This window comes from Echeneis naucrates, chromosome 17 (genome assembly GCF_900963305.1).
Source record: "Echeneis naucrates chromosome 17, fEcheNa1.1, whole genome shotgun sequence".
In the NCBI taxonomy this organism is placed as follows: domain Eukaryota; kingdom Metazoa; phylum Chordata; class Actinopteri; order Carangiformes; family Echeneidae; genus Echeneis; species Echeneis naucrates.
This window is the reverse complement of record NC_042527.1, coordinates 3,224,981-3,247,961: the sequence shown is the minus strand read 5'-3', so window position 1 is coordinate 3,247,961 and position 22,981 is coordinate 3,224,981. Positions and strand designations below refer to the sequence as shown.

Genomic DNA, 22,981 nt, shown 5'->3' with positions numbered 1-22,981 from the left:
AGCACAGTCATCAAAACCGAAATGGCTTCCCATTTGTATGAGGTCTGAATGCTGAGGGATGCCTGACATAGGTTAAGTAGATGTTTAGCATGTCTTACGCTTCAGACATTCTAAATTTATCTTTGATAGCTTACAAGGATATATTTATAACAGGTGGGGCAGCTGGAGACTTTCTGTAATACTCATCAGTGCTTTTCTTTTAACCTGCACAAAAATAAATAGACCGGATTTCCCTGGAGAAATAGCACAAAATAATAATAAAAAAAAAAAAAGGATTACAATTTAAACTGATATTAATATAACTGATTGCAGTGGGCTTATTGAATGCTGTATTGTATTGCTAAGGATGGCAGATTGAACTTTCTCCATCACCATCTGGAAAAGACTAGATGCATCATATTGAGAAAGTTTGTTTGTTCTGCGTACTTCTGAGAACAGCAGAGCTTACAATGCCCTTGAGAAGCAGAATAATTGTGTTTTAAAGCTACTAATAAAGTTAAAGATCAAAGATGTGAACCTTGCATACACAAAATGAATCTCTTTTAGAAACATCAGTGTCAAATATAGGTGGCTTTTCTCTCACCCTCTAGTACAAAGACGCACATACACACACAACTGCCTGAAAGTGAAATTTCCACCGCCTTCATTCAAATACATCTCCAATGCATTCCCCTCAGTGACACCATGCAATCCACAGAGTAATACCCTGCGGTGTCACATTTTCAGGCAATATCTCAATCGTGGCAGATGGCAAAGGATATGAACCAGTGATGTTTTCCTGTTCTTTGGTGGCTGCAGTCAAAAAGTCCTTGAGCAGCTGTCACCTGCTGACAGAAAGCTATCTTTTACTATTCTACTGGGCAGCTTCCAGCAGCCTACTATGCAAGGCCGGGGTTTCCTGGACAGCCCCAAGATGTGTGCAACTGTGCCAGTGTAAAACTGACAACAACATATGTGTTCTGTCAGTCCCTCTGTAGATAAACAGGCGAAAGAAAGGTGGAAAAATAATTATGAGGTTGGAAAATATCTTTGCTGGTTACAAATGACTGCCCCCCTCAACACCCGCCTTCTTGTCTTCACCCAGGTCCATTATACAGTTTTGATCTCTCAGCAGGAGTCAGGAAGGTAGTTCATCTTCAAACAGCTATGTTAAAGGAACACTGACCTTAAGTGGATTTTTTTCAGCTAGGAAAGGCAATTGGATCCGGAGGATAAAAGAGCTCCGCGGTGAGGAAAAAGGGTGGTGATTTTAATCATGCAGATAGGAAAAGGCTACAGCATTCCTGTCGTCTGATTCCACGGAGAGGAAGACTGGGTCATACATCATAACATCATAATAGACTACAGTCATGAACCACAGTATTGATTAGGATACTCCAACAACTTTGAAGTGCTCTGGGTAATATTAGGAGACTGTCCTCTTGTAAAAACATGAGCCTCTTGGCCGTCTGTCAGACACTAATAATGAACCCATAGCTTGGTTTTGTTGCTTGGCAACAAAAATCTGGTGAGTGTAGTATCTATAACAGGAGTAAAGGGAAAGATAGGAGAAAATAAAAAGGAAGGGGAGTGGATGACAGGAGAGCAGGGTTTGATCCTAAGTGAAGCTAGCTGTCATGTTTCTGTCATCCATCATCGTTTGGTAGATTTGAACCTGATATTGTTGTAACCACGGCAACAAAGGTTGTTTCCCTAAACCTACCCGTGTTTTGTTCATCTAACCGAGCTCAGGATGACCATGGCCCTAAAATAACAAGGGCTGAACGAGAGCTAATGAGCAACTTCACCGCCTTTGGAAAAAAGAGCAACACAGTGTTAGTGGTTACAGACGCTGGCTCATAATGTGTTTTCCAAAATGGTAAATTCTGAAATTCTAAATATAATGCTGATCAATGGTACAAGAAGAGTGTTTTACACAGTATTTGAATCCGCAACTAAAAAGAGGGAGTTATGGCCAGATCGGACTTAATTTTGTGGAAAACAAGGCAAAAAGAATGTGCTGTGCATTGGAGTAAGTGTTTTGCAGAGCAAAGTCAATGGACCTTAGCTCTCCCTTTTGGCTTCCTGGTGAAATTTAAATGAAGATCCTTTCTGGAGAGGTGGATTTTAAACAGTGATTTACATCTACATTACAAAGATCTGCAGCATTTCACAGTTTCAGAATATAGTACTGTACAGGGACCCCTTTGTAGAGTTAGCATCAATACCTCGCTGTGCTCTTCTGTCAATTATTTAGCTGCACAGTTTTTACATTGTTGCAGACTTATGTTAATATTGACTTTTTCCCTGTAATTACATAGCAAAAACTATTTTAGATTTTCTTCTGTGAATGCATTTAAAAATGATCACAGAGCTTTACTCAGCTGGAGCGTCTTGGGTATGGCAAGCTTTGTACATGTTGGATTCAATATCTGTGTTGATCCTCCCAAGCCCTGTCAGATTTGATGGCCGTTTTCCGAGACATATTCAGGTCTGCAGTGATGTTTCATTGTCAGGGCTCTGCCACACAATTACTTTCACAGAGCTCCCCCTGACTGACACACACCAGGTTTTCACTCGGGACACAGCTGTACTTTCTCCCATTCAGCTTTTCCTCACCTGGACCAGTCTCCCCATGTCTGCTAATAAAAATAACCTCTCAGGATGATGCCGCAACCACCCAGGCCTCACTTATTGGATGGTGTTGGCCAAGTGATTAACTGTGCCAGGTTTCCAGAGGTTTTATTACAGCATATGATCTTGTTTCAATGTGGCAAGTTTTCATTTGGTCACTCAATGGAGTCATGGTGTTGGTGTTCAGGCAAGGTCCCTCTCCAGACATCTTCCTGTTATGTGGACAGTGAGAAAGATTATCAAGAGAAACAAGTTTCATGATAAAGGATCTGAATACTCATCATAATTTCATAAATTTGCCGAAAATTAAAAAAAAAAAAAAGTGACACTCTTCTTTTACTCACTATCAGGTTATAGGTTTAAAAACAAGATTGCAGCAACAAATGGTGTAAATATTCAAGTGCCCTGAAAATTTTCCATAAGCACATGGCCCATTTTGGAGTTTGCTTTGATAAGACGTGCTCTCATTAAAATAAATAAATGCCACAGGACCAAAGGACCTCCTAAATCTCTGATTTGCAGCATCAGGAAAGAGGGAGCCATTCACTCCTGCATCTGTTTACAAAGATACACTGAAACAAACTCTTCCAGGTTACCAGTTGCCAAAAGAGCAGGTGCCATCTTCATTCCTAGCTGCTGCGCATCCTGAGGAGGTGATCCTGTTCTCTGCAACATCTAGGCGTGACACTTTGACCAGCAAATTACTGTTTTAGAAACTCATTTTGGGATCGCGACTCACTTTCATCGCCTAAGCAGTGTAGCTGTAGTGTTTCTTGTGTTACAGCACCGTGGTAGACAGACGTTCTGACACACAAGAGAGCAAAGAAACATTAATGAATTCAACCCTGTTACGTATTTATGTCAAAGCCAATTAAAGCGAGCCACATTGCATGACCCATGTGACATTAACGCTGCCTGCGTGAGACACAAGAGATGTGCAATTGCTCTAATCTGTTAACATGGCTGCCCGAAGTGAAAGCAGAGATGTTGCAACATCCAGTGTCTCTTTGCATTACACCCAAAATATTAAACCCATGGAAATTGATAAATTTCAAGACATTTTTATATCATACCTGTAAACTTGCCCATTTCTTCCTTAAGTCCTTAGCACTCAACAAAATATGGCATCAAACATTTCAGCACTATTTGCAACCTCCAGCATACAGATGTTAAACAGATTCACATTCACACTGTCACTGACTGACAGCAACTGCTTCAGGCACCAGATACATTTATGATTATGAAGGGAGATCAGGGTCTTTGTTATATTCTGACTCCACGATCAAGCTTCACATTCAGTATTCTTGGCAGTATTAACCGCATGACATTTTAGAGGGAACGCAATCTTGCATAAGATGGACTGACTCAGTCTTTGAAACCTACATTATGCAAGTAACATTTGTCCTAACATGTAAACAAATCATTCTCCAACAAAGGGTATCCACATTGAGCCTTTTAGCTGAATCCAAACCCACAAAGATGAGACATCCTGCTGACGGGTCTTATTCTCCCTGCAGCTTTAAAATCACTTCTCTATGACTTTTTTTATAGTGCTCAGTCTCTCAGCACTATATAACAAAACTTAAAGGAGATGTAGGCTTCTCACCACTACAAGGAAAATGGTTTTTCTAATTGAGATTGATCTTCTTTATGACTTGGAGTGGATGCTGAAACTACACCACTGAAGCATTTTTATTTTCACATTACAAACACCCACAAGAGTCCAGTAAGTGCAGCCCGTGACTGTATTTCTTCCCTGACGGGTTATTCCTTTGCTTATATTGGCTTCCCAAACACAAATGCCACCCATTTCTCACTTAAACAATGGGTTTGAAAGGGAGCGTCAGCGAATGTGTTTGCAATGTTGAATGTAAATCTGTCAGTTTGTTTGGATTTGTAGGAGTGTCAGCCTTTACAGAAACACACTTCGGTTTCATTCGGCTCACGTCAGGCTGGTGCGGTGTTCTGCTGTGTCCTTTTTGGGTTTTAGTAGTACAAAGTCAGAATATTTCAGGTTAGAAAGCAATACCTCCCCTATGTCTGGCATGGAGGGAAGTATATCTGTCATTTGCTGCATTTGTCTTCACTGAAGGCTGGAAGTTAGTGTTACTCAGTGATTCAGGTGAAGAATGTGAATGAGAACTGTTAATTCATGGTGCCCTGTCCCCTCATTAGGGTGATTGGTGGCTACTAGGTCTAGCAGGACTACCAATTTGATTACTCAGACCAATGTAGTGTGCTTCCTGTCTTACCTTTTTTTGTCTCTGTTCTAATTTCGAAAGCAGTCTGAGAAATTAACAAAACTTGCCAAATTATATTGAATTGATAAAAAAAAGGTAAATTGGCTCCACTATTCTCGTAGGATGTTTTTCAGTGTAACAATATGCAGCTGAAACCAAAGCTTTCCTAGATCATAAGGGAAAAACCTGGAAAAGAATGTAACACAAATTGCAGAAAATGAATTACTTCAAATGGGCTGGTAGATGTAAAACAGATGGAGAAGCAGAAAAAATAAAATGTTTTTTTTTTTTTTTATAAAAACAACAAGTTACTAATGTATGCATCAATAATACTACAAGTTACACATATTTTACTGTTCTGGAGATTCAACAGTTCTATCAATTATCATTAAGGAAATCTGTTTACAATGGTTGGGCTGTATTTTGCATTCACAGTTATTTTGAAAATGCGAGACTCAGATCAGGCTGTGATCTTTAATTGTATTTAACATCAAATGGCATAAAACAAAAGAGAAATTAGTTCAACGGTAAGATTAGAACATCAAAAGAACAGATCCTGGGATTTTATTATTCAATTAGAGTCACATCCTTTATTATTAGTCACTGAATTTTGACTGAATAGTAATTTTTGTTTATTTATTTTTTTATTGTACGTGATAAAATATAGCTGTAATTTGTTTTCTGAGCCTATGCAGAGATAAATTTAACTTTAATTAATCTGTTAATTATAGATAGTTGAGTACAAAGTTGCTCTTGCATTTGTGAGTTCAGGCAAAGTTAAGTATGGAAATGCAGACGTGTCCTGGTGAAGAATTTTCAAATTGCTTATAGCGGATTTGTCTGGAGCAACTGTAAGTCTTTTGGGGATTATAGGCTAATCGAAAAACAAAAGGCTCACGTTAAGAAGGAAATGTAATTCGAGTGTATCGCAATGAATCACTCTCTAAAACCAATTTTCTACCCTTTTCTTCCCTACCCAATGCCCTTTCTCGCATAATTTACGGCTAAAAATGTTAGAAGACACATAAGAATTTTATTGCTGGTCAGGGGTTTATATATGTGGAAACCAGAACATCACGCGCAGTTAAGAGAAGCTTTAGTTTTTGCAAGTCGGCATTAAAGAAGATTATGATTAAGGCTTTCTCTCTGCCTGAATTAAATGAGACTTCTGCTGTTTCATTTGTATCAGTGCTTAAAGGTTCCTCGTTGATTAAAGTGAGATTTCAATGCCTTCTTTAAGTATAAATCAGGTTTAGGTTTAATATTAATACTATGAAAGTATCAATGTCCAAAAAAAAAAAAAAAAAAAAAAAATGCTCACCGCCTGTATTCAGAAACCAGCTGTCAGGACTTCTTGTACTTTGTTATGTTGTAAAAAAGCAGTTAGGGCCAGGTCGCATCCCCTGTCCAACCAGGACCCACAATGCAATCTCGAGGGTTTTTGTTCATATTAGTTTTTTGCACTGAAATCTACCGTATTTTTTTAACAGATCACTTGGAAAACAGGCAGCCAATCAGAAGAGAGAATCAGTGTGAGACAATGGGAAACCTGATGCTAGATTTAAAACAACCTTGAGATGGTCAACCCTTACAGTTAAATACTGTAATGTAATGTATAACATAGGACTTTTAATTTCTATTACTATATATAACAGGCAGCATGGTGGGTAACGCTGTTTGCGAAACACTGACTCCTTTCCTTTGTTCAAATGTAGACTCAAAACTTCTTTTTTTTTTTTTCCTGTGTTTTTACTATTTGTTTCAACATTTGTGTGTCCTTGAGTGTTTTTGAACAGCACTTACAAATAAAATGTATTATTTTTATTATTTAGATTAATTGGTCACTCTGAATTGCCCACAGTGTGAGTGTGAGTGGTTTTTGGTCTGTCCAGGGCACATCCCGCCCTCATAGAATGTGAGCTGGTATTGTCTCCAGAATCCCCTGCAACCCAGAAACAGATAAGCGGTAGAAGATGAATGAATGAATGAATGACTACAATATATACGTTAACTCATGTATGGCAAGTTCAGTCTAATACAAATACTGCGAACCATAAAATCCTCCCTGCTAACTGTTGTGAGAGCAGTTTCAGTGATGTGTGTTCGATGGCAGCTTTAATGTGGCACAGACACTTTGAAGTGATGGAGATAGCAGCTTCTTCGACAGCTCTGGACATTCTGTTTTCCACTCCATCTCTCCCAGCCAGCATCACTGCAGAATATATCCTGCCAGCAGACATCCTTACTCCAACGTTACTGTCTGTCATGATAGTGACACGATTTTAGGTACAGAGGAAGAGGAATGATTATCGAAGCTGTTGCTGCAGGAAATCATGTGGGATTTAATAAGAGGATCTTTGCCAAGATGGAAGTAGCAGACAGGGGCAATCCACAGACAAAACAAAGCATCTTGAGAGGAAGGAAATGTTCCAGACATCACTGTTAATCCAGTGTTCACTTCTTTATATGACAGGTAGTTGTAAACCCACCAATTCTAATTCCAGTTGTGACAGATGCGTTGACAAAGAATGTATATACAACGGTTAAAATTGATTTATATTCATGCCTTTGGCAGAATAATAAAATGAATACACATGTATGCTGGCGGATGTATAACAGAATCAGACTGTGTAGAAGTGAAACAGCAAAAGAAGTAAACAGGTAGGAAGGAAGGAAATAGTGTTTATGACCCCACACCTCCCACCTCCCATTGTCCTATTTGCATATAGTACAAGAATAAACAAGCTACATTCCATTAAGTTAATGTAAGAGGAAATAAAAAGGACACAAGTATTTTCATGTTCTAAAACTAATTTTAAGATATGTCAACAGTCTGATTAAGGTTTGGTTTGATTAAGGCCTTTGTTCTCTATGCGAGATGTGTTATAGAGGATCACAGTTGTAGTTAACAAAATAAAAAAAATAAAAGAAAACAAGAACAAAAAACACAGTTGCTGATTGTAGGTTGGAAGCAGGATACAAACAGCAGTCGACCGTGTTGTTTGGTTGACCCATCCAACCACCCCTCTTATCCTCATGTGGACTCACTCTATAACAATTGTTGTCATCCACACATATAGTGTTGAAGCACTTGCTGAAATGACTAATGCTGTTATTCTCCTTGGGAGGACAGTTTCGACAGCAGGATTTATAGTCAACCCAAACTCCAACTGTTACGCTGAAATGTTATTAATTCAGTTTAAGACGTGTCTTTTTGCTTAAAGAATCCCACCAATGATAAATATGCTGTACAATCTGATCATTATCCTCCTGCATGGTTCAGTTGATGCAGCAGGAATGTCATTGGTTTTTCATGTATTTGTTCAGAAATTACGCTTATAGATTGCAAGTTGGGTCAACAAAGTTTAACCAAGTTGGATACTTCATTATAATATTATAATATTATAAAGATAGTTCATTATATACAGGACTTCTCCATTCGGAATTTTATGTGAATCCATAAATTAGTCATCAAGTCGTGTGCCCAAAATTGCAAATGTCAAGAAAGGAAAAGTCAGAGCAAACACAAAGGTCAGTGGGAGTCATCCTTTGGGGTTCATGAATGTTTGAACGAAATTTAATAGCAATTCCATCCAATAGATGGATATGAATGGCTCTGCACAGCCCAACCACTAGTTTGGCTGAAAGCACAAAGCAACGACTTCACTCTCCACAGGGCTTCTGCTTTTTCATAACCCAGGTCCTTTCGGGGTGTTAAATGAGCAGGCTTCAGTCAGCCAGCTACTTATCTGTCGTCTTTACTTGATGTTGACATGAATCACTAACTCAGTCCAGAGATGGAGATTTCAGGGCCGCATGGTCAGCCATCATGGAAACGACCCCCCCCCTCCCCTCCTTCGCTAACCTCTTTATCGGAGAGATTTTGAGTGAGCCAAATTGACCATAAATTTGGGAGATGGAGTCGTAAATGTCAGGAAAAGGGAGGAAAACAGACAGACAAATTCCTCCAGCATGATGGTAGCACTAATGATTACTGCTGTGAGTGTGAGAGAAGGGAGCAAGAGAAAGACAGAGAGAGACAAGGGCTGTGATGAGGTGATGCTTGAGCAGCACAGAAGCAGACTCAAAGAGCAAGACCAGAGGAAAACATGAAAACAAAGATCAAGAAGTACAAAGGGAGGGATGGATGGGGAATAAAAATGAAAATGTGTTACAAGCGATATAGAAAGGTTATGGACAGATGGAGGGAATAAAAAAATTACCTTCAAAAGATAAATCATCTGGTTTCTGTAATGTGCTTTGTGTTAGTGGAAGGCTGGAGCCATCAACCGCAGTATTTTGGGATCACCAGCTGAATTTCACTTTTTGACTTCAAGCTCATCAGTTTGTTACTGATTGATATCGTATTTAGCCTTTTAAAGTGATCAACAAGTGTGTGCCAACCATCCAAACCTGTGTCGTGTTAATCTCAATAAAACTGGGACGTTCCGCTGCGAGTCCGAGCTTTGCAGGCTGTTGCGAGTTGCGCCTCTCTGGCAGGCAGAGGAAAGCTGCAGAAAGAGTGAAATGAGGTGAAGATGGTGTGTGAGGGGAAAGGGACAGACGCGTAAAGTTGTTCCAAAAAACAACAGAGTGAGTTATTGCGGTCCTTTCCAATTGAAGGAGCACTTATCAAATGCAGCTTGCAGTTGAAATGGCTGTAGAGGCAGTGATACAGGTCATGGAGCCAATAAGACAATGAAGCCCACAGGTGTCATTGCAGCAGCTTATTATGGCCTGTGGTTGCATGTAGTTGTTCAGTGACAATAAGTAGCAATTATGACCGTGGCAAAAGAAGTCTGGTGATGTAGTACAGTATATAAAGCGAGGCAGTTGTCTGGTTCCTTTGTGATAGCAGCACTTTCTTTTGTCCTTGACCACGCAACAAACTTAGCCACATTGTGATTACTGTAATTTAAAAATAGTCTAATGATGTAGAAACCCACTAATTCACTTCTCCTGAACCAAATTACGTAGTTTTTTGAGCCCAAGCAAGCAACAACCATTTATTATTAGCAGTATTTGTTCTGGTAGATGTTCTGGTTGTTGAACTTGGCAGAGACTTCAAAACTGTGACATGATACAATACACAATCCAACATGATGTAAGTCAAAAAATCTCTTTAATAACCAGTCCAGAAAACACAAGTTGTGAACAATGCGTATGTGGAAAAAAAATAAATAAATAAAAGTTTCAAAATCCATTTGTATGGAGGTGCTCTTTCTTGCCTCGCCCTTGAAACCATGAACTTTGTAAAATCAGCTTGATGTAGCTTTTTAATGCTTTGTGAAGATCAGTAGAGGTGAAATGAAACAAGCACTAAAAACAGACCAGCTGAAGAATGAGCCCAGTAAACAGAGTAATAACGAAATTAATGTTGCTCTACTAATTTAGCCTCTTGTCGGTGCAGTGCAGGGGAGAGGCCGCCAAAAGAGCTGGGAGTAACAAGAGATGTGGATACACACAGGAACAGAAAGAGACAGAAAACTTACAAGACTCTACTAGTCCAGAAGAGAGAGATCAGACATACAAACAGAAGGCTAGAGATGGTCAGACCATTGTGTCATCTGGGATCACTGCACACTGTAATAGGCTTCAGTCTCATCACTTGGTCTCAGCTCAGGTTTGCTTGGCTGCAGATTTCCTCACCGTCTCTCAGCCAACAACAGCACATGGGAATATGATTCTGCAACAGACCAGCAATCCTAGAAGGTCTCACTTAACTGGGTCTGGGAGAAAAATAAATAATAGGTTCAGATTTCCCAGAGGCTTCAAACTGGCATAATATTTGCCCAGTGGTACATAATGGTACCAAAATGATCTTAACAACATAACGCTTCTGGCAAAGCCAACAAAGTGTACGAGCTGAGTCCTCTGTGCTGACATTATTCTCAGAGTAATTTAGTCCAATAGTTCCTGGTCTTATTTTTGTTGAATATTCTCTCTCTCTCTCTCTCTCTCTCTCTCTCTCTCTCACACACACACACACACAATGTCCAAGTGTCTAGCACAGAGTACAAGCCGTTCTACTGAAAATACCCGTCAGGGATAATATTGGCTGTATCTAAAATTTTATTCAGAACAGCATGAGGCACGTTTTCTTTAAATTGCAGCCTGAGACTGTTGCATTAAATTTTCAAAGAGTTTTGATCCATAGTAAAAGCTAAAACCGCTAAGTGCAAAAGCAATAAATGTGCTTCTATTTATTTATTTGAAATTGTCCTTAAATGCCTTTTTTCTTGTTGATGTTCATTGGTGCTGTCAGCACAATGCAACCGCAACAACCTTCCTCTTACAAATGGAATAGGGGAATTAGTTCAGAAATGAATGAAAATGCTGCTTTCGACACAGATGTTTTGTCGCAACAGCCTCTGCTTGAACCCAGTCTGACAACACAACACAACACTTTGTGCAGTTTCACCATCTCTATACTTACACTAAAATGCTATACATAAATGGATTGACTGTAATCATTGCATCATTGTAGCAGAACCATACACTGTCTATAAAAAAAGATGTAGACCCTTATTCTTTGCGTTGAAGAGCCTTCGACCTTCATTCTATCTAATTGCCATCAGTAGCTGACTCCACTGGCTATAAAAAAGAAGCCAGATTTTGAAAACCCTACTCCTCATTTGATTTATTTCCATTACACAGTATAGCATAGTGCTTTCTTAGCTGAGTTTAATTGCTAGGTTTGTCTCTTCGTCAATGTAACATGATTGCTTTCCTCTTGTAGATAAAATTAAAATAAATGCAGTCATTCCTTCTAAAGGTGAAAATGTAATGAAATGATGAAATCCTAAATGTATTTAACCTTCCCCTTTGTTTGGTGTTGACGCAAATGTGCTGTGACAGCTGCAGGATTTAGAGTCAACCGCATCCATTGCCTCGGACTATTTTATCACATGCCTCTATTGGTCTGTTTAGATTGTGATTGTGGGTTTTATAAAATTTGTTAGGGCTTCTAATGGGAGAATTACGGCACAAATGAGAAGGCCCATCTTTATGTGACACCATATTGTGAATTGTCAGATGACTGGGTTTTCGGAATAACAGTGTTTCCAAATGATGCTACTGTGAATATGATGAGCTGGTGATGGGGTGAGGTGAATGAGTACAACTGCAGATTGAAGCACAGGTGTTTACTTTGTAGTGGCAATTCATTAGAACATAACAGCTTTTTCTGTTTTCTAATTACACATGAAACTCCCCCAGTTCTTCAGTCATTATCTAAGAATGCCACAAGGGATAAAATAATATGTGGGGAATAGGTTTGTGATGCACTAAAAAGCCCATTGTTACCACATAAATGTATTCAAAGCATCTAATTTTTCTTCCTTTCTCTTTTTCTACCCCTCTTGTTAAACACCCCACAGATGAATTTAAAGCCTTCATGAAGCGCCTTCCCACTGACCGGTTCCTGAATGTGTCCATGATCGCCAAGTTCTGGTCAGCTGACTTGTCCCTCCAGAAGCGCTACGCCCAGCTGGAGTCCAGCACAGCCCTGGTCCTGGGAAAATCCCAGAAGATTGTTAGGAAACTGTTCACCCTGACTAAACGCTGCCCCAACCAGCCTCGCATCAGTCTGCCCCGTGAGAGGTAACCTGCTGGGATACACTGACAGAGAATAGCGTGAACGAGTAAAGTTTAGTCTGCTGCTATGTGCAGATCCACTATAGCTATAAGACCTTGCACATCCAGCCTTTTTGGCTTCAGTGTGTCCATGTTGTCTGTACCCAAGAGTTTGTCAATGCACTTGTTGTGCTGCACTACTGTTGCCTAAGAGATCTGCTGTCTATTGACTGTTTCCTTCGAGGTGAAGATGAATGTGGGAGCGGAGCACCAGTGGCAGTGAGGTTAGAGTAGCATGCTTATGATTGCAAGGTTGATGTTAGGCTTAAAAAGTTAAAAGTGTATCAGGTGGGGGAATTTATGAAACTGCATTTCAGTCCAAATGTACATTTTGTATTTTGAAACAAAAACATGTCATATTTTCCTGGACTGAGTGTCTCCTTGCATAATGGAACATTTCTTAGAATTTCCTCGCTTGTCTTTATTATGAAGCCATTTTGTTTAAAGATATTCCATGAAAAATAGGACTGGACAAATAAAACAAGCAGTTAGATGATATAGACTCGAAAAACAACATCCACCTTCATCAAACTTACTTAGACGGTAAAACTGTTGCCAACAGTAAAGCGATTACGTCCCCTTCATCATAAATATCTATCATAATAACAAATTGAACACATCATTCCACTTACTTTCAGCAGCGAGGGATTTTTTGTGCGCTCACTTGAGTCTAGCTAATCTCATCCGTTGTTCTCAACTCATATCATCCCTCGGTCGCCCATGCCAACCTCACGCTGAAAAGCAGGTTTAAAGGTGTGAGGGATGACACATAAAAGCCAAAAGAGGAAAAGCTGCAAACCTGAAGAGACAGGTGAAGGAGAAAGATGGTGATAGTGGTGAACAGAAGATAGATGAGTTGACAGGATGGTAACTGAGAGAGAAAGATAGGGAAAGAGAGATGGAGGGTTTTGTTACCTGTTTCGGGCACAGTTGAGGGGTTAGCCAAGTGGTACTGTGGCATGGTGTAATCAAGTCCTTTCCAAGACTGACAGCTTGACGCTTGTTTACAGAGGACTTTCCTCGACAGTCCTCTTCCCCTCCCATCACTCGATGTCTATACACTCTGCCTTGTAGTGCTTCTCTTCCTCATTTACCTTCGTCTCGTCACTCAGAGTCTCAACCCCTTTGTACCGCCTATGGCATGTTACCAGGTGCTTTTCCACTGTTAAAGTGCTTCTGCACAAATCCATTTGTTTTATCATCATTTATTACTGTCTGTGAACATCGTTCTGGGGAGGAGGAATTGTTGGAGCATTTGGCCAATGTTGAGTGAAATACCCTGAACTTCTCCTGAAGATAGTATCTCTGCAGAGCCAATTTTCTATCTTCGCTTGTTGCGACTGTTACCACACCAAAGTAGATGGTAATTGATGTATTTCAGCTTTTATTTTTGTACCGAACCACCACCTTCAATGAAAAGGGTGTCAAATTGCTAGAGATAAGTAATCTCATTTATGAATAATACGAGGCAGACTGTGAATTCCATCTTTACTTGTGAAAATGGGATGCATAAGGAATAAACAGGCTTGCTTTTTGTCTGATGCACTTATCTTAAAAATTTGTCTTTGAATACCTGCCGTAAAACTTAACTTTTTACCTTTGAGAATTTGTTAAAAGGAGAGATTTTCCCACTTCTTTAAGTTAGAGAGGGCTGGGAAATAACCAAAGTAGCATATAAGACATAAAATAAAATAAGAAAAAAAAAAAAAAAAAACTACAAAACAAAACATCAATACCATACAGTATAGTACAGAAACCAATGTATGAAATCTGTGGAAGATTGAAAATGCCGAGATGAAAGTAACTCAAAGAAAGGAGGAAATTCAAATACAGATTGCATATGTTGTTTATAGTTGCAGGCTATGCATGTGTTTGCTGTGCCAATATTAAATGAAAAATATATGTTAGGAGGAGAGAAAGTGTCCACACCATATCAAAATCAAATCAAAACAAAAATATGAAGAGGTCTTTTGTATTTCAGCAGTCGACAGCACAGATCTACCAACACTAGACGTAAACTACGGTTAGTTGAAATAGAGCTGCGCTGTTCCCAGCCAAAATGGAACATAAATGACTCTCCGATTACAACTCGGAGACAACCTTGGGGTCTGTCAACACCAAGGACTCTGCGAAGAAGATAACCCACACTCTGACCCAATATGTGTGATTGTGCAGACACCTGAAGCACAGTCTAACATTTCAAAATGCAGACAGTCAGTCACACATGTGAATTAATGGTGGAAGCCATGGGAAACTGCGTTAATGCAGGAGACTTTCTGTCATGGCTGCCATCAGAGACAACTGAGAGCAGCGTAATGACACTCCTTTCACTCCACCTCTCCACTGCACCAGCAGCACATCTAAGTCTACTTCTTCCATTGGAAGGAGTAACTGTGATGCAGGCCTGGTTCTAGACCTGTTCAAATGGTTGGACTAGTGCTAATATGAGTTTGATTTTTGATGGTAACAATAGCACAAGAGCTACCAACTGACAAGGCTCAGTGGCTGCAGGACTCAAGAGCTCAACTCAGGTAGGTAGCAACAGAATCAGGTTTATTGGTACTGAGGCAAAAATAAAGCAAGGCTTAGAATACAAGACTTGAACAGGCTTGACGAACAGGCAAAGACGAACACAGAGCACAAGACTTAAATACACAAGGGGAAGGACAACGACACAGGTGGAAACAATCAGAACGGGGGCTGCTACAATCAGCACATGGGAGAACACGAGGGCAGGAAGTTAAGATACCTGAAATGAGAGGAGAAGGTAAGTACCACAAAATAAAACAGGACATACAAGAAAACACAAAAACATGACTCATCCAGTACGAGGCTTGACACCAACCAGCACTTTCTGTATGCAACTTGCAGATAACATTAGCCTTAAATCTATGCACGCTCTGAGTTGGGGCACAAATTTCTCAAAGAGTGTGTAATGATTAAACAAAGAAAAAAAAAAAAACACAACCAAAACTAAAGAAAATATTGAAACAGAGTGTGAAAGGCTGGTGTGCAAGGACCCAAATACAGCGTGGAGAAGCAAGGCAGCTGCACAAAGTCCACAAAAACAAGCTCTTTAATCCAGAACGTGGGAAAATGGTCAAAACACAGGAAGGCGGGCAGAATCAGGCAGAAAGGGAAAGGCCAAAAATTCTGAGGTGAAAATATACCCAGACCGCTCTCACACAAGAGGCAACCAGAGCAAAGAGCACAGGAATGCTCATACATATGAGCAACAGAGACAATCTGGTAAAGGAAGGGGAATGAGACTGGGTCAAAATACATCAGGGAACGACACAGATGATTCACGTCAGGGTGGATACAGAAAAAGGAGAAGCACAGGCAGCACAGCACACAGAAGCAAAATAAAATAAAACAAGAAATGCGCACAAATTGAAATACAGATTCTGACAGAGAGAAAGAAGCACGCAGCTTCAGAGCACACTAAAGCTATCATTAGCTAAAACCAACATACAGCCAGCTAAAGTGCTCTCTTTGAATAATTCAACTGCTATTGGATGCAACTGGCAAATGCATATTAATAATTCTACTGTCAACAATCTATTCTCTTAGAAAGGGAAAGACTCAGACAGACAGCTTCTCAGTGTCTGAGCCCACAGATCAATGAATCTGACTCCACTCTCTGGGTCTTCACTTTTTATAGGGCCAAATCAACCAATCGGATTTTAGCAAACCATAATATGTCTTTTATTTAGGTTCAAACAAAGCACTCAGATATGAGTAAACCATAAAGTGATCTGTATTTACGTATTTGTGTATTTCTTTTTTTTTTTTTTGGTCAAAATCAGAATCATAAGAATCAAATTTGAGCAGGTCAGATCCAGACTCCTCCTTAGCTCCACCATCTCCTCCGACCTGTGAGACAGGTGTATGCCATTTCATACTCTCGGCTGTGCTTGCAGTGCATCATCTTCCATAGACAGTATATAGTGCCGATGATGAGCTCCTGCCGTGGATCCAACCCTAAGCTGTGTCTGGATAATTGATTTATTTTCATTTGGGCCTCCTCTGTTGATAAATAACATTACCAGCTATATAATTAAAATGTGTTTATAATTTTGTAATGCACTTCATTACTTTGTTATTCGTTTTACATTCACGCAACTAAGATTGAATGAAATGATTAATTGAATGTTATGTGTAACTTCATGGATTCCTGTCAATTGACACACTAAAGTAATTTATTTACGAGTGTAACCTGATTAACGCTGAATCAGCTGCTGAGTGGCGCAAAAACAATAACAACTCATTAATTTCCACTTACTGAAATGTTACCTGAGACATTATTTTTGCTTCGCACCACAAGTCAAGTTTAGCATCATGCTCAAAAACAATTAGTCATTTCATTGCATTTCATTGCATGATCTGCTCTCCATTACTTTGGTATCACCAAGAAAGCCTTCTTGCACATATTTTTAAAAAGTAATTAATGTAATGATCAACATCCATACCTCAAGTTTACTCAGTGGGAGCATTTATAATTTGCAATCTGCTGTGAATAAACATAATCTTTTCTTATATTAATTGATACTGTATGTGCCATGTTTTGGGAATTACTAACATAAACCAGTCAAACTTTAAATCACATGAGCACTGACCCTAACCCTGAAGTGCAAAAGTTCCCCAGATCTCTTAACGTCTTGGAAAAGATACTAACAGTAACCATCAAAGGTCTCGAGGAGTCCAGGCCTCCATCAATCAGGGCTTTTTTTTATTTTTTGGGCTGGAAAAGGGAACCTACACAATATTAGGCAGGTCATCATAATGATACTGCTGATTGGTGTTTGGGCCAGAATACATTATGCACACAAAAATACTATAGCTTTAATATTTCAGCCTCTGACGCAGCTCAGACTTTTATCATACATCATTGACTCTGCCTGTGGAACTTAAAAAACATGTACATTTTTAAACATTCACAGTTGAGTTAATTTTTTTGGTACATTGCTAGTCTAATAGTTTTTTAATGTACATTAGGGTGTACACAATGCTATGCAATAAAAGCCAGGCTTAAGGTCTTAAATGGTTTTGTTCATGTGCCTGTCTGCAGAGGCTCAGAAATAAAGGTTTTAGTGATGGGGTAGCATCTTTTTCTCACCCTGAGCCTTAACTGGCAGCTTTAGCACGTAAGCAGGTGGACATCAGTGTCTCCGTCTTGTAAGATGTTGTCGCTGTTGTTTTCATTCAGGCATTGGCTGTCATCTGTGTCACTCATCACTCTCCTCGCTGTTGGAGAAAATGGAGAAAGACACATCTGTCACATCTGGTCTTAATACATTATTTAGATGGTAGTAGTTATTCATTTTGAGTCACAAGGCAGGTGATTTAATCAGGACTGACTCATGAAGACATGGAACTATATCCATTAATAAGCCCCATTTCAACATCCGTCTCAGGTGATCCACTCACAAGTGAACAGGACTAATTTCAGGTGTGATCACACCTGAGAGCGATCGATGACGCATTTTAGGATCTGATCAGCAAGACCACAAATTTGGAAGTGGTCCGTGAAACACCCCTGGCCATTTCATTCAATGACTTCCTCTGTCACAGTTCGACCAGGAGATATCTCATTACTTCTAATAGTGTCCGACTCATTTGACTGAACAGCTGTGTGCCTTGACGACAGACCCGTCAGTCAGGCTGGCTAAAAGCAACTGCATGTGCAAGTTTATTTGCATCCGATGTGGATAAGTGAGATCCAGTCAAAGGTGATCAATGGAGATGCATGTCCATACCAGGTGCGAACAGATCTGTTTTTATCACTGGCTAATGCAGGCTTCGTTAACAGATAAAGAACAAAATATTATTCACTACAATGGTCTGGTTTCAGAGTTACATGGAGAAAGGATGAAGCATTTACAGCTCACTTCTTCTCTGAAACAGCTGACCTCCAAAAGGATTTGGTTACTGACTCTGAAATTATCTGCAGCTCCTCCTACAGTTGTTATTAGACTGCAACTGCGTTTCTGGTTGAATTTTCTATGCTTTGGGTAAGGCTTTGGAAGGTGGACTGTAGCTATATTGTTCTGGTTTTAATAGCAATAGCAAAGGCAATCACCATCAAGCCACATGGGATCTGAATTTGCTGTGCAAATACCAGCACACCTCAGGGGTTCAGGAATACATTAACTTCAGTGCTTTGACACTTAGACTGCACAACCGTGTCAGTTCACCACAGACACACAAAACCTACATAAAGTTCATTTTCTGTCATAAACTAATGTGTCATGGGTGTCAGATACAATCAGCGCAGCAGCACATTGACAGCTCTCATCCATGGCTAAAATTGGCCTCATACATTGTCATAACAAAATACAGAGAGCTACTTTAGCTACATGCAGCAGCTCTCTGTGTAGCCAGTCATAGCTGAGTCACAAGTGACCCATTTGTCATCTGTGACTGTGTAAAGTCCCTCCCACATGCTTCCGTAGTCCAAAGACAGGAACGTTTCCTTATGTAAATAGCCTGTTGGTGCAGCCCCCTGTCCAGGCTGGAGCCCACTCTTGTTCAGTGTCAACTGGGATTGGCTCTTTACAGCTCAATCCCCCCCCCAAAATAGGTCTTGGCAGTTAGATGATTGTGTTTTACTGTCCGTTACTGTCTGTGTGAAAATCTCCAAAAATCCAAAAATCCAAAGTTTAGTTAGTCTGATCTCTGCTTACAGAAAATGTACCTGACAGCAGTATGTGAAAGGTAGCTGTGATGGATTACACAAGTCAAACCAGGCTTGTTTGTGCCTCATCCACTTTAGTGGACCACTGGGGCCGCCATAAAGTCCCATTTTGGTGACGGATTAAAATTAGGAAAAATAGTAGTAGTAGGAGGAGAGCTACAAGTTGAGCAAATGTAGAAGTTAAAGACCAATTGAACAGCTTGTTTGACGTGACAATTTTGACAGATTTAAGCGCCAACCCTCTCTGTCTTCTTTGTTTTAATATGTTGCACTGTTTCCTCACACCACATTGTTTTCTCTTTCCCTGTCCCCCAGGTCAGTGGGGTTTTGGTTGAGAAGGGCCCAGTCGCTGCTGTACTGCAATGAGCATGGGGTGTTGGGCTCCTTCTCAGAGGAGGTGAAAAGCTGCAGCTGCCCTGTGGAGCAGCCCACCTGCCAGGGAGTCATTCCCTGCATCGTGGGCACGTCCTCCACCTCCTGCTCCTCCTGCGCAATCGACAATACAACTCGCTGTGGAACCTGTCACCACGGCAACCTCCTCCATCTTGGTTCCTGCCAGCCGAGCATCGCTGCATCCCTGGACCACTATGTGAACTTTGACTTGGACATGCCGGATGCTGAGGTTGTCTGAGCTTGTCATTTATTTATTTTCTTTGATAATGGCTTCTCTCTATTTAGACACAAACACATCTCTGAAAATAATAGCACATGAACAAATTGATCCATTAAAAGGTTTATATTGTATTGCCCTGTTATTGTAGCTGCCCTAAGTGCGAGAATTTCAAATAAAGAGAAATATGAAATAACAGGTCTCTGGTAAGGCCTTTAAGTCAACCATATTTCTCTCATTGATTGCTTATGTACGTGTCAGACTGAAAAAATACTTAAAGCGCAACAGTAAGTGCTTTGGCGAAATACTAAAGTATGTGAAGTTCAATCAAGATACTGTAAACTGTGCAACACTGACTGAGATCTGTGTCTGCAGCCTGTTGGAGATGATCTCACAAAGGATCTAGCACACAGGTGGTTGTTATTGTGATAAACTGTCACTTTATTGAGTTGGAGCGTAACTGAGTTTGAGGATGACTCTACTGCAGTACTTAGTGTGAAAGTAAAAGTGTAGTAATAACGTCTGATCACAACGGGCATCACAACTGCGTGTGATTCCTCGCATGCTGGATGATATTTCATCCTCCTCATTTTGTTTTTTCAGGTTTTTATGATTAATTTTCTTTTGATAAAAGCTCAGATGTTTGACTGCCAATAAAACAAATTTTGCTCTTCATATGGTGTGGTCTAATTTTATCTGTGTACCTGTATTTATCTCCCCTCAGGTGAAGTATCTCCTTCAGAGACTGGACAGCAGAATAGAGGTCCATGCCATCTACATAAGCAATGATGTTCGTCTGGGGAGCTGGTTCAATCCTGCCTGGAGGAAGAGGATGTTGTTGACACTCAAGAGTAACAAAAATAAGTCCAACCTCATCCACATGCTCATGGGCATTTCCTTCCAGATATGCTCAACTAAGAATTCGACACTGGAACCCGTACCTGCAATTTACGTGAATCCTTTTGGTGGGAGTCACTCAGAGAGCTGGTTCATGCCTGTGACACAGCCTGACTTCCCTGACTGGGAGAGAACTCGACTGGACGCCGTTGTCACGGCACAGTGCTACAACTGGACATTATCTCTGGGCAGCAAATGGAAGTCCTTCTTTGAAACAGTGCACATCTACCTGCGAAGCCGTATTGTCACAGATGATCCCACGGTGAATGAGACTCTCTTCTATGAGCCATTGGATTTGGATGACCAGACATCCAACTTGGGGTACATGAAGATCAACACACTCAAAGTGTTTGGGTACAGCATGCACTTTGACCCTGAGGGCATCAAGGATCTGATTCTCCAGCTGGACTACCCCTACACGCAGGGTACACAGGAGGCTGCATTCCTCATGTTGTTGGAGATGAGAGACCGGATTAACCGGCTGTCTCCTCCTGCACCGCAGCAGCTAGACCTGTTTTCTTGTCTGCTGCGCCACCGGCTCAAGATGTCGGCCGGAGAGGTGGCCCGTGTCAAGGATTCTCTGCAGATCTTCAACTCCAAGCTTCCCAATGCTTCTCCTGAGCCTGACCTGGCTCAGCTGTGCAGCTAGCTATCTGACTCGACACACAAGTCAGGTCCAGGACCTGGGAAATGGAGTCGCTGCTTCAGACCCTAGACTGAGTGGGAGGGATTGGGGTGGTGGGGGGATTCTAATGTGTGGGATTTTGGGGATTTTTGGACCCAAATCATCCAGATTAACAGAACATCCAATTCTGATAGCTGGCTGGGCTTTTCTTATGATCGCTCTCGGCTGATTTTCTGGTGTCACATTTTTATCTCGAATATTTACCAGATCCCTGTGATGAAAAGTCATTATGTGGAAGACCAACCAGTACTTGGACTCTTTTCAGAGGCATTCCTGTCCCAGCCTGGAGGCCTACGTTTGCTGTTACTGTCCCTGCTTTTGGCAAACTGTATGAATGGTTTACAGCAAGTGGCTCTCTGGCACTGACAGCTTTTGTGAATTGGAACCTTGGAGAAACGATGTCATTAAGTAAACCTGAGATCTCAACCTTGCAAAAATGAGGCTGATTTTGATATGTAAAGAGGAACTCTTAAGGCGTCTTCAAAAACGAGTCAATGGAAAAGGATTTCCCCTTTTCTACAACAATTTCCTTCGCCTCTCTGGAGCAGAGAAAATGGGATAATATTATATATGTGGTTAATGAGATGTTATGCTTAACAGTTTAAAATTTGATAATCCTGAACCCTGTTGCTGTCTTTGAATATTTCTTTTTAATCCCCTGCTTTCCATTTTATCTGGCATTTGAACACTTGTAAGTATCTATGCTGAACATTTGAGTGAGAAGCCTGTTCGTGATGTTCTGTTCTTGGTGGTGTGTCTATACCAAAAGAAGGCAAGCACATCAGCAAACTGAATGGCAAAATATCTTCAATGTTGAGTTTTTTTTTTTTTGTTTTGTTTTGTTTTGTTTTGTTTTTTTTGAGCTGAAAATCATAAAGAAATCTTCTGATGTGGTAACAAAAAGGTATGCAGATACAAAGCTGTAAATACTGCTCCATCTAACCCCCAGCGTGGACAAGTGCACATTGCTTTTTAGATAACTGAGTGCAAAGACCAAAAAAATGTTTATAACAAAACAAACTCATGCCTTATATGGAGAGTCAATGTTAAGATAAGAAGCACATTTTGTTCTTGTGTTTTACTTCCAAGCGAAGGCTGTGTTGCTTTTTATATTTCATTATTCCTACCAAAACAGAACAACGGTCAAATTCTCCAGAATACGTGGTAATGTAGCTTTTCCATGTAATTTCCAGTCACACCTCCTGCAGTTACTTGTTTTGATTTGATGTTGTGAAACTTTGAGCCACTATTCACGGTGCACACCAGTACTTGCATACTGTAATCTTTCTGCAAAATCTTTCTATCTCCAATCAGACAAAATCTAAGTAACCAAACTTGGTTGATTTTATCATGCTTTTAAAGAAAAGGTTTTTAATGTTTCAGTTTAGTCTCAGGTCAAAGAATTTTTTTTTTTCTTTCTGTTTTGGTTTTTACGCGGGTGTCCAGTGTCAATTGCAAGTTACCACGGAGACTGGATTTACAAGATTTTTACTTGACAGCAACGGTACTCATGAGAGCTTGAGGACTTAGCAGGATTATACTTGATCATATTTAAAATTTTATTCACTTATTTCTCATTGACAGTCAGTAAACCTTGTATGTCA

General features: G+C 40.3%; 1 protein-coding gene across 1 annotated transcript in view; it reads left to right on the top strand.

Annotated features, from left to right (window-relative positions):
* Nucleotides 1–21,356, top strand: part of brinp2 (bone morphogenetic protein/retinoic acid inducible neural-specific 2) — a 200,932-nt gene extending 179,576 nt beyond the window's left edge. The window contains exons 7-9 of the mRNA XM_029524578.1: nucleotides 12,233–12,455; nucleotides 19,501–19,807; nucleotides 20,520–21,356. Coding sequence (XP_029380438.1) covers nucleotides 12,233–12,455; nucleotides 19,501–19,807; nucleotides 20,520–21,341 — 1,352 coding nt within the window. The 3' untranslated portion in view covers nucleotides 21,342–21,356. The remainder of the gene's footprint in view (nucleotides 1–12,232; nucleotides 12,456–19,500; nucleotides 19,808–20,519) is intronic.
* The last annotated feature ends 1,625 nt before the right edge of the window (nucleotides 21,357–22,981 follow it).